This window comes from Gavia stellata, chromosome 35, assembly GCF_030936135.1.
Source record: "Gavia stellata isolate bGavSte3 chromosome 35, bGavSte3.hap2, whole genome shotgun sequence".
NCBI classification, from domain to species: domain Eukaryota; kingdom Metazoa; phylum Chordata; class Aves; order Gaviiformes; family Gaviidae; genus Gavia; species Gavia stellata.
In genome coordinates this window covers 8,123-27,101 of record NC_082628.1, presented here as the reverse complement: position 1 = coordinate 27,101, position 18,979 = coordinate 8,123, and the positions used below count along the sequence as shown (strand labels likewise).

At 70.2% G+C, this 18,979-nt stretch overlaps 1 protein-coding gene across 1 annotated transcript; it reads right to left on the bottom strand.

Annotated features, from left to right (window-relative positions):
• Positions 1-1,596: 1,596 nt before the first annotated feature.
• On the bottom strand, positions 1,597-17,930 carry AGAP2 (ArfGAP with GTPase domain, ankyrin repeat and PH domain 2). Its single transcript, XM_059832666.1, has 19 exons — positions 17,771-17,930; positions 10,769-10,827; positions 10,601-10,688; positions 9,866-9,951; positions 9,648-9,789; positions 9,433-9,567; positions 7,703-7,824; positions 7,446-7,598; positions 6,879-6,965; positions 6,692-6,796; positions 6,451-6,613; positions 6,254-6,367; positions 4,926-5,075; positions 4,521-4,580; positions 4,064-4,215; positions 3,894-3,984; positions 2,939-3,161; positions 2,592-2,847; positions 1,597-1,803 (listed from the first exon to the last, which is right to left on the bottom strand). The coding sequence occupies exons 1-19, from the start codon at positions 17,928-17,930 to the stop codon at positions 1,597-1,599; spliced, it is 2,553 nt and encodes an 850-aa protein (XP_059688649.1).
• Between the last annotated feature and the right edge of the window lie 1,049 nt (positions 17,931-18,979).

The following is an 18,979-nucleotide window of genomic DNA, read 5'->3' as shown; positions in this document are numbered from 1 at the left end:
AGCACAGCTCCATCAGCGGCTGTCCCCACCACGTTGCTCTCCAGCACTGAGCCGTGGCACAGCTCCACCAGCATGGCCCCGTGGCTCTCTGGCACCGTGGCACGCGTCCACCAGCGTGGCCCCACAGCGTGGCTCTCCAGCACCACAGGTGTAGCCCCACGGCGTGTCTTGGTGGCACCACACCATTGCACAGCTCCACCGGCATGGCCCTGTGGCTCTCCAGCACCGACCCGTGGCACAACTTTACCAGCATGGCCCCACGGCACAGCACCGCACCGTGCACAGCCCCACCAGCACCGCCCCGTGGCACAGCCCCACGGCACAACCCATCCAGCCACACCACAGGCCCATGGCGTGACTTGGACCTTCTCCGCGCCCCAACCGCGCCCCCGCTGCCCCGTGCCGCGACACCAGGAAGGAGCAGCCACGGTCACAGCGCCAAGTCTGACATTGTTACGTACTTACAGTTACAACCCGAGAGATGAAAACGCTGTACACGGCCCGGACCCCCCCGGCACGGCCCGGACCCCCCCCCCCCGGCACCCCCTGGACCCCCAACCCGGGGGCCCTGGCTCAGCCCCGCCGGCGCTGCCGGGGCGCAGGGCGCATCGGGGGCGTCACAGCAGAGGGTGCCCCTACATTCATGGGGGGGGTCCAGGATCGGGGGACGGGGTGGGCCCCCCCCCCAGGCCCACGGCCAGCGGGAGAGGTGGCGGGGGTCCCGCCGGCGGTTCCCCCCTGCCGGGCACCGTGGCGGGGGGCTGGCTCTATCCTAATGCTAAACGAAGCAATAAATTAAAGAGGTTCCCAAGGGGACGCCGAGAAAAAGGGGGGGACGGGGGGGGGGGGTCAGGCCACGGCAGGGGGGAGGGGGTGTACAAAAGGTTGTTGTAGAAAAGGAGGGGGTGGGGGGGGGTCTACTCTGCTCCTGCCACGGAGCCGGGGGGCTGTGCCAGGGGCGGCATGGCATGGCCGGGGGGGCACAGGGAGGGTGGCATGGCTGGGGGGGGCGGGGCGGGGCACAGAGTGGGTGGCATGGGTGGGGGTGACGTGGAGGGTGACATGTGCGAGCGATGCAGAGGGGGTTGCGTGGCCCCGGGGCGGGGGGCACAGGGAGGGTGGCACGATGGGGTGATGTGAGTAGGGTGCCACGGAGAGGGGGGGTGACCCATGCCAGGGGAGGGGGTGGCATGGGCAGGGTGTGGCACAGGCAGGGGTGGCATGGGTGGGGTGACACGGGCAGGGGTGTCACCAGCCGAGGCGCCAGGCTGGGACCCCCGGTGCCCAGACCCCGGTAGGGCTGTGCCGAGACGCGGTGCCCACCCTGCACCGGGGTGTGACGCATGGGGAGGGGGCCGCGGTGGCACCGGGCGTCTGGGCGGTGGCGGTGCCACCACCGTGAGCCCCGGTGTGGGGGTGGGACCTGGCACGGGCAGGGGGACAGGACCAGAAGAGACCCCGGCGGGAGCTGAATAATAAATAGAGCATCAAAAATACAAACCGTGGGGCGGCAGTGGGTGACGCCGGGGCCGAGCCGGGGCCCACGGGCACCCGCAGTCCAGGGCGATGCCGAGCAGGCGCCGGGCCCCTCGCCGGCTATACCAGGGCGGTCCGGGGCTCGCAGGGACCCATGCTGGCACAGCTGCTCTTGCGGCGCAGCCCGGGGGTGGCCGGGCCACCGGGGCCCTCGCCGGGGCAGCCGTGCTGCAGCAGGATGTCGGCGCACTCCTGGCTGCCGGCGCGGCGGGCGTAGAAGAGCGCCGTGCGGCCCTGCCCGTCCCGCGCCCGAACGTCCACGCCGTACTGCGGGCACAGCCGTCCCGTCAGCTGCCCCGTGTCGCCGGCCCTGGCCCCCGTGACATGGTCCCTGTGGCCATGCCACGTCCCCAGTAGCCATGCCGTGTCCCCCACGGATGTGCCTTATCCCCTGTGGCTGTGCCACATCCCCCTGGTCATGGCACATTCCCCCGTGGCCATCCTGTCTCGCTTGGCATGGTGCGAGTCCCCCATGGCCATGCCACGTCCCCCCATAGCCCCGTCATGGTCCCCATGACCGTGCTGTCTCCCCCGTAGCCGTGCCACAGTCCCCATGACCATGCCATGTCCCCCATAGCCACGTCATGGTCCCCATGACCCCACCATGTCCCCCATAGCCATGTCATGGTCCCCATAACCATGCCATCTGCCCTCTGGCCGTGCTATGGTCCCCATGACCACACCACGTCCCCCATAGCCCTGTCATAGTCCTCATGACTACGCCATGTCCCCCATAGCCCCGTCATGGTCCCCATGACCCCACCATGTCCCCCATAGCCACATCATGGTCCCCATGACCCCACCACGTCCCCCATAGCCATGTCATGGTCCCCATAACCATGCCATCTGCCCTCTGGCCGTGCTATGGTCCCCATGACCACACCACGTCCCCCATAGCCCCATCATAGTCCTCAGGACCACGCTATCTGTCCCCTAGCCATGCCATGGTCCCTGTAACCATTCCATGTGCCCCACGGGCACCCCATGCCCCCTACTCCATGCCACGGCCCCCCTGCCACCACCCCATCCCCCCTTTCACCCCCGCCCGAACATACCCACACCAGCAGCTGGGTGATGACCACGAGGGCCATGTCGCAGGCCACGTGCAGCGCCGTGCGCCGGTCCTTGTCGCCAGTGCTGACGTTCAGCTGCTCCTTCTTGCTGTGGGCCAGGAGCAGCAGCACCATCTCCAGGTCCTTCTCCTGCACCGCGTGGAAGAGCTGCTCCCCCAGCGGCGCCTCGGATGCCGGCAGCGGTGCCAGGAAGAGCCGCTGCTCATACTTGGCCCGGATCCACGACTCCCGCTCCTCCCTGGGGAGACGGGTGGCATCAGGGACCACGTGGCACCGGGGAGGTGGCACGGCGGCGACGTGACGGGTGGGGAGGGGGAGGAGACACCCACCGGGACGACTCGTGGGTGGGCTTGCAGCGGCCCTGCGGGTTCTTCTCCCAGATGCTGTTGGCAGTGGTGTTGCCGATCGACGTCAGCACCAGCGTGAGCTCCCGGGGCCAGTCGTCCAGGTCGAGGGAGCGCACGCGGGACAGGTGGGTGCCCAGGTTGCGGTGGATCCCCGAGCACTCGATGCAGATCAAGGCCCCCAGGTTCAGGCTGGCCCAGGTGGGGTCTGGGGGGGGATGCACAGAGACCGTCAGCACCACGCCGGGGGCATTGTGTGGCCCGTGGCATTGCCTGGCCCATGGCACAGCCCATGGCACAGCCCATGGCAGCGTGTGGCCATTGCATGGCCCGTGGCACCCCTTGGCTTGTGGCACCCCATGGTGCATAGCACGGTGTGACCCATGGCACCCCATGGTGCATGGCACAGTGTGACCCATGGCACCACGTGGCCCATGCCATCGTGTGGCACATGGCATCATGTGATCCGTGGCATCAGGTGGTCTATGGCACCATGTGGCACATGGTGCTTCCTAGCCCGGGGCATTGGGTGGCCCATGGCATAACATGGCCCACAGCATTAGATGGCCCATGGTGTCATGTGGCACGTGGTGCTTCCTTGCCCTGGTTATTGGGTGGCCCATGGCCTGTGGCACCGTGTCACCCCACAGCACCATGCGGCTCATGGCACACCTTGACCCATGGCACTGCAGGGCCCGTGGCACCCCGTGACCAATGGCGCCCCACGGCTCCACGAGGCCCACAGCACTGCATGGCCCACGGCACCACGAGAGCAATGACACTGCACGGCCCCACATGGCCCATGGCACCATGAGACCAACGGCACCCCAAGACCCATGGCCCCATATGGCCCATAGCACCATGCGAACGATGGTCCCCACATGGCCCGTGGCCCCGCGTGACCAATGGCCCCCCCACGGTTGCCCCCCAGGAGACTCACTGGGTGCCCCGCAGTCCACGCAGAGAGAGTTGCCCCGGGCGTTGCGGATGGCCTGGATAGCCACGGCTTCGCTCTGGCTGTCCATACGAGCCTGGGGGAGACGGGGCGGGTGGTGAGTGGGGCGGTGGGGCGGTGGCGTCGTGGCCCCCCGGCCGCCTGCGGGGTCCTACCTTGTTCTTGCTGCTCTCGCAGCACTGCAGGCTGGCCAGGATCTGGCTCTCGATGGCCTGCACCCAGGCGTCACGCTCCTCGAAGCTGCCCGCCTCGAAGTGCCACGTCTGGCCCGTGCTGGACACGATGATGAACTCGAAGTTCTCCTCCTCTGCGGGACCAGAGACCCCCCCGGCGGGCGGTGGGACAGGGGGCCGGAGGGCGCGGCGGGGGGTCCCACGCCCAGGGGGTGCCAGGCTGCCCCAGCACCCATCCCAGCCCCCCCACATCCACCCCTCTGCACCCAAAGGGGTGCCCACCCCGGTGGTCCCCACCCGCTCCCGGGGACCCCCCGTCTCTGCCCGGCCCACGGGCAGGGAAGGGAGGATGGGGCAGGGGGTGCGATGGCGGCAAGGCGAGGATGGGACACAGCCACATGCATGAGTGGAGCAGGCCACGCGCCACGCACCATGTTACCTGTTTTATAAATATTTCTTAAACTACCAAAGCTTTTTAATTTCCACATTTTGCGCTTGGCTGCGGAGGGTCCGGGGCAGCGAGAGCAGAGAGAGGAAAGGGGGAGAGAGAGTCACAAGAGGAGCCCGCAAAGCCCTGGGGGGGATGGCGGACAGCGCCGGGGTGCAGTGGGGTGGCAGGCGGTGGCAGAGCAAGAGGGGGGAAACGCGTGGGCAGGGCAGCGGTGGCTGAGCGTGGCAAGGAGGGGTGGGGGGGGCCAGGATCAGGCCCAGATCCTCCATTCACCAGAGCCCTGGAGCATCCTGGGGCATCATCCCCGCGGGGTGTGGTGGCGTTGTCCCCATGGCTCCGTGGCCACCGTCCCCGAGTGACCGGGGCTCGGGGCACCATCCCCACGGCTCTCACCTTCCGCCTGCCCGGCCGAGCCCTCTGTCTTGGACGGCGTCATCAGCTTCTTCCGTCGGTGCTTCTTCCTGTCGATCATGGGCGATGGTGGCGGGTCTCTGCCCGAGCTGCTGGGGCTGGATATGGCCTCGAAGGTGGGGGGGCCGTCTGCTGAGAGACCCGCAGGCTGGGGTGCTGGGGGCCACCGAGCTCGCCAGGGTCGCTGCGCTCAATAGGATCACTGGGGCCACCAGGGTCACTGGGGCCACCAGGGTCACAAGGACCAGTGGGCTCACCAGGGCCATTGGAGCCACCAGGGTCACCAAGTCCACCAGCACCACTGGGCTCACCAGGGTCACCGGAGCCACCAGGGTCACAAGGACCAGTGTGCTCACTGGCGTCATCAGGGTCACCAGGGCCACCAGGGTCACAAGGACCAGTGTGCTCACTGGGCTCACCAGGGTCACCAGGGCCACCAGGGTCACAAGGACCAGTGTGCTCACTGGCGTCATCAGGGTCACCAGGGCCACCAGGGTCACAAGGACCAGTGGGCTCACTGGCGTCATCAGGGCCATTGGAGCCACCAGGGTGACCAAGTCCACCAGAGCCACTGGGCTCACCAGGGTCACCAGGCTCACAAGGGTCACTGGGCTCACTGGGGTCCCTCGGACCACCAACGTCACCAAGTCCACTGGTCTCACCAGGCTCACTGGGGCCACCAGGGTCACAAGGACCAGTGGGCTCACCAGGGCCATTGGAGCCACCAGGGTCACCAAGTCCACCAGCACCACTGGGCTCACCAGGGTCACCGGGGCCACCAGGGTCACAAGGACCAGTGTGCTCACTGGCATCATCAGGGTCACCAGGGCCACCAGGGTCACAAGGACCAGTGGGCTCACTGGCGTCATCAGGGCCATTGGAGCCACCAGGGTGACCAAGTCCACCAGAGCCACTGGGCTCACCAGGGTCACCGGAGCCACCAGGGTCACTGGGCTCACTGGGGTCCCTCGGATCACCAGGGTCACCAAATCCACTGGTCTCACCAGGATCACTGGGGCCACCAGGGTCACAAGAGCCACTTGGCTCACCAGAGTCATGAGGGTCACCGGGACCATAGGAGCCACCAGGGTCACCAAATCCATCAGGGTCACTGGGGCCACTGGGCTTACCAGGGCCACCAGGTTCATTGTGGCCTCCAGGCTCGCCAGGGCCACCAAGGGCCACTGGGTCCCCAGGCTCACCAGGAGCCACCGGGCTCAGTGGGGCCACCACAGGCAAGGTCATGGCTCTGTCCTGGGGAGGTGGCCAGGTCCACAAGCGTGAGAGGTGACGGGGACACTCACCGGAGCCGGAGAGCTTGGCGCTGGAGGCGGAGGCGCAGCGCTGCAGGGACCGCTCAGCCTTGCCCGCGCCCTTCATCCCCGGCTCCGGGGGGAGGCTGAGCCCCACAGGGGAGGCGACGGCTGCGGGTGGGGAATGACCGGTGACACGGGGGTCCCCCTGGACCCCCCCCTTCCACCGCCACCGCTACTGCCCTGGTACTCACCACCACCCTCGGGCGCCGTCCCCCCGCCCACGTCCTTCACCAGCCCATTGATGCTGGCGGAGGGGCCGCAGGCGGAGATGGCACGGGGCGGGCGCTTGCCGGGGACCTTGACGGTGGTACGGAGAAGGTCCATCTCCTTCCCGTGGGTGCTGTGGATGTAGTCCTGCCACAGGGACAGGCAGGGGCTGAGACCGGGGCTCCCCCTCGCCGTGGGGACAGGGGTGGGGACGGGGACACTCACGTTGATGCTGGGGTGGTAGAAGAGGAGCCCGTTGCTGGACAAGGTCACGTATTTCTTCTTCCACTCCTTGTTGAGGGAGTTGCCGCTGCGCTTCAGCAGGAAGCTCTGGGGACGAAGGGACGGTGAGGGGGACAGGGAAGGGACAGCTGGGGACCCTGTCATGTCCCACCACAACCACCCCACCGACCTGCTTGATGGGGATGGCGCGGCCGCTGCCCGCCACCTCGCCCCGGCTGTCCAGGCTCCGCTTCTCCGAGTCGCTGCCCCGACGCGTCTGCGGGGACAGGGGACAGGTCGGTGGGACGTGTGGCACCGCTGGGGGCACCCGGGGTGCCACGTCCCCAACCACTGTGGGGACACCCTGGGGTGCCCCACACATCTCCCGCTACCAGAGCTCCATGGTGGGGACACCCCAGGTGCCATGTGTGTCCCCTATCACCACCCTGCTGGAGGGGGGGGGGGGGCACCCTGGATGCCACATGTCCCCCTGTGCCACCACCACCATGCCAGAGGGACACCCCCGGTACTGCGCACCCCCCACTGCTGGGTAGACACCCCAGGTGCCACGTGGCCCCCACTGCCACCACCCTGCCACGGAGACACCCTGGGTGCCACATGGCCCCCTGCCCAACCACCCTTCCAGGGGGACGCCCCAGATGCCACGTGCCCCCCTGTGCCACCACCACCCTGCCAGGGGGACACCTCAGGTGCCACATGTCCGCCACTGTCACCACAGGGCTCCTGGCGCACTCACGGCAAAGAGGCTGGTGCGGCGCTTGGCCCCACGGTGCAGGGAGCTGGGGGTGCCCAGGGGGGCCGGGGTCTCGCTCCGCAGCTCCCGGTGGCTGACGTTGGGGGTGGACGGCAGTGAGGACGAGTAGTCGCTGGTGTGGCCACCGTTGCTGGCCTGGATGGAACACGGGGTCAGCCCCGGCACCGGCACCCCACGGCCGGAGGGACAGGCGAGGGGGGGGCAGCGCCCGGCCGGGGCGGGGCAAGCCGGGGGGGTACCTGGCCAGGGTGGATGCCCCCGACGGGGGTGGATGCGGCCGAGTGGCTGGGGGTGCTGGGCAGGGACTTGCAGGACGCCATGAGCTGCTGCTGCTTCTTCAGCGCCACCACCTTCTGGGCGACTGCGCCAAAAGCCTTGCGTCAGGCGGGCCACGCTGCCGAGACCCCCAACCCGCCTGGCCACGGTCCCCATCCCACCTGGGTGTGGCTCCCGGCCCACCCTGGCCACAGTCGCCATCCCATCTGGCCGTGGTCCCCATCCCACCGCCGACACCGGCCACTGTCCCCATCCCACCCAGCCGTGGCTCCCGTCCCACCCCAGCCACAGTCCCCATCCCATCCGGCCATGGGCCCCATCCCTCCTCAGCCACTGGTGACGGACCCATCCTACCCCAGCCACAGTCCCCATCCCACCCCAGCCACTGGCCATGGTCCCCATCCCACCCAGCCATGACTCCTGTGCCACCCTGGCCACTGGCCACAGTCCCAACCTAGCTGGTCACCAGTCCCCAGCCATGCCAGCCACTGGCCACGGTCCCCATCCCACCCAGCCACGGTCCCCATCCCACCCTGGCCACTGGCCATGGTCCCCATCCCACCCAACCATGATCTCTGTTGCCCACTGGCCACGGTCCCTGTCCTACCTGGACACCAGCCCCCAGCCACGGGCCATGGTCCCCATCCCACCCAGCCATGGTCCCCATCCCACCCTGGCTACTGGCCACAGCCTCCATCCCACCCAACTGTGATTGTTGCCCACTGGCCACGGTCCCCATCCCACCCAGCCATGATCTTCATCCCACTCTGGCCACTGGCCACAGTCTCCATCCCACTCAACCACGATCTCTGTTGCCCACTGGCCACGGTCCCTGTCCTACCTGGACACCAGCCCCCAGCCATGCCAGCCACTGGCCATGGTCGCCATCCCACCCAGCCACTGTCCCCATCCCACCCTGGCCACTGGCCACGGTCCCCATCCCACCCAGCCATGATCTTCATCCCACTCTGGCCACTGGCCACAGTCTCCATCCCACCCAGCCATGATCTCTGTTGCCCACTGGCCACGGTCCCTGTCCTACCTGGACACCAGCCCCCAGCCACGGGCCATGGTCCCCATCCCACCCAGCCATGGTCCCCATCCCACCCTGGCTACTGGCCACAGCCTCCATCCCACCCAACTGTGATTGTTGCCCACTGGCCACGGTCCCCATCCCACCCAGCCATGATCTTCATCCCACTCTGGCCACTGGCCACAGTCTCCATCCCACTCAACCACGATCTCTGTTGCCCACTGGCCACGGTCCCTGTCCTACCTGGACACCAGCCCCCAGCCATGCCAGCCACTGGCCATGGTCGCCATCCCACCCAGCCACTGTCCCCATCCCACCCTGGCCACTGGCCACGGTCCCCATCCCACCCAGCCATGATCTTCATCCCACTCTGGCCACTGGCCACAGTCTCCATCCCACCCAGCCATGATCTCTGTTGCCCACTGGCCACGGTCCCTGTCCTACCTGGACACCAGCCCCCAGCCATGCCAGCCGCTGGCCACGGTCCCCATCCCACCCAACCACGACTGCCATCCCATGCTGGCCACGGTCCCTGTCCTACCTGCTCACCAGCCCCCAGCCCACCCCTGCCACCAGCCCCGGTCCCCACCCCACCACCAGCACGCACCCACCCGGCTACACCAGCCCTGCCGGTGGAGCTGAGCGCCCCGGGACACCCACCCTCAGTGAAGACCCGGTCGACGTTGAGGCCGTACGTGGCACAGGTCTCGAAGTAGAGGCACCTCTTCATGTCGCCGCAGAGCGCCTGGGCCCGGGCGTCCTCGATCACCCGGGGGTTGGAGGAGCTGATCTTGTCTGGGGGGGAGCAGGGGAGTGAGGGGGGGGGTCGCCCCTTCCCCGTCCCCGTGGGGCTGGTCCCACGTCCCCCAGCTCACCCTGGGTGCCCACCAGCGCCAGGGCCACCTCGCTGGTGCCCCGGTAGCCGCTGAGCAGCGCGTGCAGCTGCGTCACCTCCTCGAAGCTGCTTTCGTTCTCCAGGCTGAAGACGAAGATGACGGCGTCTGCCCAGCTGGCAAACTGGGGGGGACGCGGACGGGGGTCAGGGCTCGGCACTGGCCGGCACGGCCCCCCCGGCCCCCGGCCCCCCACGTACCTTGGCATCCGGGGCGCCTCCTTCCTCCCGGATGAGCAGGAGGTGGCTCTGCCCATCGACCATCACCTCGCGCTTGAACTGACCACCTGGAGCCGGAGGGAGGAGAGGGGGGGAGCCCTGTGGCTGTGCCGGGCCCCGTGGCCTCAAACATCCCGTGGCCATGCCCAGCACCACGGCCTTGGCCATGCCGTGGCCATGCCCAGCGCCATGACCTCACCTGGACCCACGGCCTTGACTGTCCCCGTGACTTTGTCCAACCCCCGTGGCCATGCCAAGAACCACGGCCTTGGAAATCTCCGTGGCCTGGTCCACTCCACAGCCATGCCCGGCACCGTGGCCTTACCTGTCCCATGGCCACGCCCAACCCTACGGCCTTGGCCATCCCCATGACCATGCCCAGCACCACGACCTTGTCCATCCCATGGCCACGCCCAACCCTACGGCCTTGGCCATCCCCATGACCATGCCCAGCACCACGACCTTGTCCATCCCATGGCCACGCCCAACCCTATGGCCTTGGCCATCCCTGTGGCCTTGTCCAGCACCATAACCTTCTCCACCCCACAGCCGTGCTCAGCACCGTGGCCTTGTCTGTCCCCACAGCCACGTCCATCCCCGTGGCCATGCCCAGCACCACAACCTTGTCCATCGCATGGTCATGCCCAACCCTATGGCCTTGCCCACCCCACAGCCATGCCCAGCCCCACGGCCACATCCATCCCCGTGGCCACTCACTCTCGGTGGGCTCCAGGCCCACGTAGGAGCCAGTGAGGAAGCGGTGGACGAGCGCTGACTTCCCGCTCTTGCTGCTGCCCAGGACGCCCTGGGGAGAGGGCAGAGGGGGCGTCAGGGCGGCCGAGGACGGGAGGACACGGGGCAAGGACACGGGGACACGGTACCCACCAGGCGGATCTCGGGGACGGAGCGGCCCAGGGTCCATTCCTGGCTGTTCACCAAGGCCTCTGCGGGCAGGAGAGAGGTGAGACGGTGCCCGGGCACCCCTGGCACCCCCCGGCACCCCAGCCCGGGGTGGGGACGGGACACGCGGCCGCCCCCAGCCCTGCGGCAGCGCCGCTGGCAGCATCCTGCGTGGGCAGCCACGAGCCGTCACCAAGCAACGGCACCGCACTGAGCCCGGTGGGGGCGGCGGGAGGGACGCAGAGACACGATGTGGCACGGACGGGGATGTGGCCGTGGGCACGAGGACATGGTGGACACAAGGATGTGGTGGGCACGAGGATGCAGCATGGTAGGAGGACGTGGCATGGCATGGGGACATGATAGGCACCAGGGCACGACGGGCACCAGGACAAAACGGGCATCAGGATGTGATGTGGCATGAGGACGCGGCGTGGCACAGGGACATGATGGGCAGAGGGACATGGCGTGGCACAAGGATGTGATGCAGCACATGATGGGCATGAGGCTGCGATGGACGTGGTACATGTCCACATGGCAGGCAGGAGGATGCAGCGTGGCACGAGGACGTGGAGTGGCCAGGGGACACGATGGGCAGAGGGACATGGTGGCAGCGTGGCACGAGGACGTGGTGTGGCCAGGGGACACGATGGGCAGAGGGACATGGTGGCAGCGTGGCACAGGGACATGGAGTGGCCAGGGGACACGATGGGCAGAGGGACATGGTGGCAGCGTGGCACGAGGACGTGGTGTGGCCAGGGGACACGATAGGCATGAGAACGCAGCGTGGCTCAAGGATGTGGGGTGTCTCGGAGACACGATGAGCACCAGGACACGGTGGGGCACGAGGAGGCGGCGTGGCACGATGACAGAACGGGCGCAAGGACGCAACGTGGCACGAGGACGCGGCGGTGCCCATGATGGGCAGGAGGATGTGGTGGACGTGGTGCACGCCAACATGGCAGGCACCAGCGTGTTTAGGGCACGAGGACGTGGCACGGCACAAGCACATAGCGTGACACAAGCACACGGCACGGCACGGCACAAGGACGTTGCCTGCGCCCCTCACACATCCAGCCCAGCACCCCCAGCCCGCCTCGGGCAGCGCAGCACCTCACCTCCTGCACCACGAGAAGGGGAAACTGAGGCAGGGCAGAGGGTCCTGCCCATCCTGTGCCTCAGTTTCCCCCGTGCCATACACAGGGCTGCCCCCCCACCAGGTGCGTGGCAGGCGAGGGGTTAACGCCACTGCCTGTCACCCTGCACATTGTCACTGAGCTGCCACCCACGGGTGTCCCCGCTGCCACCCCCAGGTCCCCGGCAGGCTCTGCCCACGCGCCCCACGGCACTGGGGAGGTCGGGGGTGGGAGCAGGGCGGACGGAGGGACGCAGAGGGATGGACGGACGGACCCAGGGTGGCTATGGGGTGGCCGGCCGGATGGACGTGGGGCGAGTGGGACAGAAGGACGGGCGAAATGTGTGACGCACGGAAGACGACAGGGACGGAGGAGCGGACGGACGGACAGACGGCGCGATAGAAAGACGGGTGAGGGGTCGGCGCCTGAGCCCGATGGAGCCAGCCCCGATGGGGAAACTGAGGCACGGGAGCCCCCGCCACGGCCGGCGCCTGAGGACCCCCATGTCGGCTGCCCCACGGGACCCCCCAAGGCCGGGCACGGGCCAGGACGCCTGGGTCCCCCCGCGTGGGGGGTGGCCCTGCCTGGTGGGTCACAGATCCCCAACCAGCCCCCCCCCGTGCCCCCGCACCCCAGCGATCCCCCCCCAGCCGTGGGGCGCAGACGGGTCCTTCTGCCCCACACAGGTCACAGCCCCACACGGGCACGGCTGGCAAGTGGACCCAGGCGTCCGCGAGCCCCCCCTCCGCCGCCGTCCCAACCTCCCCACGCCCACCTCCTGCCCCCCCCCCCGGCAACCACGGGGAAACTGAGGCACAGCACAACATCCCACGGCCCAGCCGGCGCGTGGACGTGGGCATCCGGCGGTACCCACCCCCCCCATCTCTCCCGCATCCAGGTCACCGAGGGGATGCAGGGGAAACTGAGGCACAGCACGGCGGACCCCGGCATCCGGGCTGGGCCCCCCCATGAGCCCCCCCCCAGGCCGGTACTCACTGGGGGAGGCGCCTCTGCCCAGGTCGGTGCTGAGCAGGGCCCAGGGGGGCGCGGGGTGGGTGGGGGTGGCCGCCGGGCTCTTGGCGAAGATCCCGCTGATGAACTTGAGCATCTTGCGGTCGCGGGTGGAGGCTCGGCCGCCCTCGCGCCCCCGCTTCAACCCCGTTTCGGCGAGGGGGGGGAGCGGGTGCCGGCACCAACCCCCCCGGCCCCGGGTGCAAATCGCTGTTATCCAGGGTCTTGCTTTTGCCTTTGCGGGGGGAGAGGCGAGCCCGCGCCGGCGGCCGGGGTGCCCCCTCGGCACCCGCTTTGCCCCCCGGTTTGGGGCGCCCCTTGCCCTCGCCCTCGGGCCAGGAGAGGCGGCTGCCGGCGGTTTTGTGGGTGCCTTTGCCCGTCTTGGCGTCGGGGCCCACCTTGGCACCGCTGGTGGTCACCGTCTTGAAGGGTTTGGTGCTGGCCAGGCGTAACCGGCGGGCGCCGGCGGACGGGTGCGGGGAAGACACCCCGGGTGCCGGGTGGGTGGGGGGTTTGCCCCCGTCCGGGGCACCCTCGGGGTGACCCCAGCTGGCTTGGCCCAGCAGCGGGCGCCGGGAGGGTGCCGAGGGGTGGGGACCCTCCTGGGGTGCCCGACCTCGCTCCCCCGACGCCTCCAAGGTGCCCTTGGCCCCCCCGGGCGAGGACGTCGGTGCCCGACCTCGCTCCCCCGACGCCTCCAAGGTGCCCTTGGCCCCCCCGGGCGAGGACGTCGGGTTTGGGGGGCAGCAAGGCCGGGTCGGGTTTGGGGGGCACGGCCGGGGGAGCGGGCAGTGACGCCAGGTCGGGTTTGGGGGGCACGGCCGGAGGGGGGGGCAGCAAGGCCGGGTCAGGTTTGGGGGGCACGGCGGGGGGCAGCGAGGCCGGGTCGGGTTTGGGGGGCACGGCGGGCGGGCCGGCGGCGGGCGTCGAGGCGGGTGAGCGGGGACGAGCGGAGCCATGTCCCCCACGGGGTTCGGTCACCCGTGGGGTGGCTGAAGCATCACCCGTGGGAACCGGACCGGGACTGGGGGGTCGGGGGCTACCGGGGGGCAACGGGGCGTCGGGGGGACCGGTGGTACTTATCCAGAGAGCATCCTGGCGCTGGAAGAGCCGCTCCGGCCTCTTGCCTTTGCCTCCACCGGGGTCCTCGGTGCGGGCAGCGGCCGCCACCGCCCGCCCGGGGGGTCCATCGCCGCCCCCCCCCCGCCGCCGCTGCCACCACCACCGCCGCCTCCGCTTCCCCCGGGGCTGCCACCGACTCGAGCTTGACCAGGGTGAGGGAGATGAGGTAGGTGGTCCGGCGCTGAAGGCCGGTGGTCCTGCTCATGGGTGCGGGCAGGGCAGACCCCGACACCCCACCCCCCCCACCCCCTTTCCCTCTGTTCCCCCCCCCCCCCTTTTTTTTTCCTCCCCTCCCCTCCCCGGCTCCGCGTCCGCCGGTGCCGGGAGGATGCTCGGTGCGGTCCCCACCCCCGGCCCTGCCTCCCCGAAGCCTTCCCCGCTCGCCCGCCCCCGGAGGGGTTGGCACCGCCGCCGCCCCCCCCCCACACTTCCCAAATCCACCCCCCCCCCCCGCCGGGATCGGGCCCGCCCCCCCCCCCCCCTCACCCCCACCCCACTCACCCCCACCCCGGGTTAGCGACAGGGGGGCATGGGGAGGGGGGGTGGGGGGATGGGGGGGTTATGGGGATGGGGGGAGGGGGGAAGGGGGTTACGGGGGGGGAGGGGGCTGTGGGGAGGGGGGTTATGGGGCGGGGGGGGCCATGCGCGGGACCCCCCAGCCCCGGGGCTCACGGCAGCGCCCCGACGGGATCGTCCTTGGCGGCGGCGGCGGCGGCGGGGGGGGGGGGGGGTGGGGGGTGGGGGCCGGGGCCCGGCGGGGGGGGGCCCTGCGCGGCCGGGGGGGGCCGGGGCCGCCGCTCTCCGCCATGCGCCGCTCCCGGGGCCGGGCCGGGGGCGGGGGCCGCTACCGGGCAGGCGCGAGCGCTCCCGGGCCCCCCCCCCCCCGCCCCGCTCCCCACCCCCACCCCCCCCCCCGCCGGTCCCGGCACCTGCCCGCGCGGCCCGACCCTCCCCCCGCCCCTGCACCCCCCCTCCAGCCCCCCCCCCCCCGCCCCTCCATCTCTTCCCTCCCCCCAGCACCCTGCACCCTCCCCACTCCCCTCGGGCAGCGGGGGGGGGGCCGGGGGGGGTCTGGGGAGGGACCATGGGGCAGCCGTGGGGGACCAGGGGAGGCGGGGGGGGGCATGGGGGGCCGGGGGGGGGCAGGGGAGGCTGGGGGGGGGGGACCACGGGGGGCCGTGGGGGGCCATGGGAGGCTGTGGGGGGTGCGTGGGGGGGCCGTGGGGAGCGGGGGGGGCTGTGGGGGGGGGCGCGGGGGGGGCCGTGACACGAAGCAGTCCCCGTCCGCCTCTTTTCCGGCATTTTTTAGCAGCGGCGCGGAAACCCTCCGCATCCCGTTGCCACGGCAACGGCAGGGCTGGTGATGGGGGACCAGTCGTGGTACCCATCAGTGGCACCCATCGGTGGCACCCATCGGTGGCACCCGGGCCAGGCCCGTCACCGCCACGCCCGGCCACCTCCCCGGCCTGTGTGACCCCCCTCCCGCCAGCGTGACCCCTCCGGCCACGCACACCGCCACACCGGTGTGTCCCCACGGCGCAGCCCAGGGAGGGACACAGGGCCTGGGGACAGATGGAGGGTCCTGGGGGGGGGGGGGGACATGGGACCCTGGGGACAGGGACAGGGCTCAGGGACAGACACAGGGCCCAGGGATGGACACAGGATTGGGGAGGGACACAGTGTCAAGGGACAGACGCGGTGCTTGGGGACAGACGTGGTGCTTGGGGACGGACGCGGGCCTCCGGGACGGACACAGCACTTGGGGACAGACATGGCCCTTGGGGACACGGCGCCTGCTCAGGCTCGGCGGGGCAGGACCCTCTGTGCCCACCCCAGGGTGCCCGGGAGGTGGGTGCTGGCACCCCCGGCACCCGAGAACGGGGGGACCCAGCCCCATGACCCCTGAGGGACAGAGGTGCCCAGGGCCGAGGGGACACGGGTGGCCCGTGGGGCGGGGGGCCGAGTGTGTGTCCCCCCCCGCGTGGGGTCCCCGGGGAGCTGGCACGTCTCCGGTGCTCGTGACGGAGCCGGGCGCGTCGTCCAGCAACCCGCCCACAGCGAGCCACCGCGGCGTGGCCCCCCCGGCACCCACCAGGGATGGGGGGACACCCCCTGAGCCCCCCCTTGTCCCTCTCTGTCACCCCCCCTTGTCCCTCCCTGTCACCCCAGCCCTGTCACCCTGGGGTGGCACGCTGTCCCGGCCGGACCCTGTCCCCATGCCGCGCTGGGGGGTCTGGCCCCTCTCAGCCCCGCCATGGTGCCATGCTGCCCCCCCCACCCAGTACAGCCCAGTCCCTCCCAGTACCCCCCAGCAGCCCCCCCGTCGCTCAGGGGTGGCCGTTGTGGCACCACACCATGGAGGGGACAGGGGTCACGCCGGGTCTGACCCCCCCGCCGGGACAACCGTGTCCCCATCCCATGTCACCAGGCCCTGCTCCCCCCACCCCCCAAGTGCTTCCCCCGGAGTTGGGGGTCGGGGGGGGGACGGGAGGGAGGGGCAGCGCACCCCTGGGGTGGGGGCACAGCGGGCAGCACCCCCCGGGCAGGAGCTGGGTCCTGGGGGGCACCGGGGGGGCCTGGGGAGGGTCCCGTGCCCCCTCCATCGGTGCTGGCGGTGGGTACCACTTTGCGGGCGCTTAGCAACAAGGCATCCCCCTGCTTCCCGTCGCCATGGCAACCGTGCTGGGGAGATGCCAGCACATAAGGGGGGGGGGGCACAGGGATGCGGGGGTTCGGCACCCGGCTGCGGGGTGTGCACCAGCACCCCGTGCCCCCGGTGACACCATCCTGCTGGCCACCCACCGGGGGGACCGTGGGGTGGGAGAGCCCCCCCCCCCCAAAAAAAACTGCGTGGGGGCCCCCCCCAAAGCAGGGCCCCCTCCCCTGGCAGCAGGGCCCCCCTCGGCGACCGCCGGAGGTGAGGAAACGGCTCCACGTCACCGACCGCAGCGCCGGGGCTGTTGCACCGGAAACCACCCCGACGGCAGAGCAGCGGCAAAGGGGGGGGGTTGGCGACCCCCAACCCCCCCCTGCCCTCGGCGGGTCCCTGCGCCCACCCCGTGTCCCCAGGCCGGTCCCCATGGGGGGACGGTGCTGCGGGGCCAGCCGGGCCCTCGGCACGGCACCGGGCAGGATTGGGCCCTGGCCGCAGCGGGGTGCCAGGCACCGGTGCCCCACGGTTTGGGGGTGGCCCCGCTGGAAGTGGGGCCCAGCGACCCCCCGAGCTGGGACGGGCACCCCAGCATGGCCGTGGGTGCCAGCGGGCAGCACCACCGGGTGCATGGCGCCGGTCAGGGAGGCCCAACGTCATCTCCTGTCTGTCTGTCCATCCATCCCTCCGTCCCTCCAGCCGTCATCCAGCCAGCCGCCCGTCCATCTGTCCGTCTGCCCATCCCTCCCCTTGTCCATCCATCCCTCCGTCCATCCATCCTCCAACCAGCCACCCGTCCGCCTGTCCGCCCATTCCTCCAGCCGGCCACCCGTCCAACTGTCTGTCCGTCCATCCCTCCCCTTGTCCGTCCATCCCTCTGTCCATCCATCCCTCCAACCAGCCACCCATCTGTCCGCCCGTTCATCCCTCCACTTATCTGTCCATCCCTCCGGCCGCCCCTCCATCCATCCCTCCGGCCGGCCACCCATCCATCCGCCCGTCCGTCCCTCCCTCTGTCTGTCCCCCCGTCCCCCCATCCCTCCCCGCCGGGCCCCGGGCTGCCCGTACCTTGCACCACGCGGAGGGACGCGGTGAGGTTGGCCCGGAGCCGCGGATCCGGCACCGTCTCCACCAACCGAATCAACTTATTCACGTGTTTCTTGGCCCCTTCGTGCCGCTTCACCTCCGCCCGGATGGCGGCCAGCACCTGCTGCCGGGGGGGGGTCATGGCACCCTTAGGTGCGGGCAGGGTCCCGCCGGGTCCCCGGGGTCATGGCTCAGCCCGGGGCTCGGCCCCGCTTGGCATCGTCCTCCCCTCGGTTCATCCGGCCCCACCGCCGCGCTGGGCCGCGCTTCCTGGCTGGCGTCACCTCGGTGGGGTTGGCGTCACCTCGGTGGGGTTGGCGTCACCCCGGTGGGGCTGGCACGGGCGCCCGCCGGCGGGTGCAGGGTTGGGCCTGGGAACCCAGGGAGCACCGGGGCGGCGTGGCGGTGCCCGGCCCCGTCGGCGCGTTGGGACACGCCGAAGCCCGTCGGACGGCACGGCCCAGCACGCCCGCGCCCACCGCCTCCGGCGGCCCGCGACGAGTGGGGACGCGGCGGGGAGACAGGCAGGACCCGGCAGGGGCGGACGAGTGGGACAGGCTGGGGACATGCCGGGGACGCGGGCGGTGGGGACAGCGGCACGGGAGGGACACGCGGCTGCTGGGCCCACCAGGGACGTGCACACACGGGGACACGTACACGCGGGGGGACACACATGCAGGCAGGTGCTGGTTGGGGACATGCCAGGGACATGCGTGTGCTGGGGACACACCGGACCGCTTAGACATGCACCTATGAGAGTCTTGTGCAGCCCCAGACACACTGGGGACACGTGTGCAGCCACACAGACACGCTAGGGACATGCGTGCATACACACAGACACGCTAGGGACATGCGTGCAGACACACAGACATGCTAGGGACATGCATGCAGCCACATGGACACACTAGGGACATGTGTGCAGCCACATGGAGATGCTAGGGACATGCATGAAGCCACATGGACATGCTAGGGACATGCATGCAGCCATATAGACACGCTACAGATATCTTTACAGCCAGACATGCTAAGGACATGCATGCAGTGACATAGACACGCTAGGGACACGTGTGCAGCCACACAGCCATGCTAGGGTCATGTATACAGTGACAAAGACACACTAGGGACATGTGTGCAGCCACATAGACATGCTAGGGACATGCATGCAGCCATATAGACACGCTAGGGACATTT

Coding starts and splice junctions, on each gene's coding strand:
- AGAP2 (XM_059832666.1), bottom strand. CDS start 17,930: ATGACCCCCCCCCGGCAGCAGGTGCTGGCCGCCATCCGGGCGGAGGTG. Junction 7,825..9,432: donor CGACCGGGTCTTCACTGAGG/GTGGGTGTCCCG, acceptor CTTTTGGCGCAG/TCGCCCAGAAGGTGGTGGCG. Junction 4,216..4,520: donor AAGAAATATTTATAAAACAG/GTAACATGGTGC, acceptor CTGGTCCCGCAG/AGGAGGAGAACTTCGAGTTC.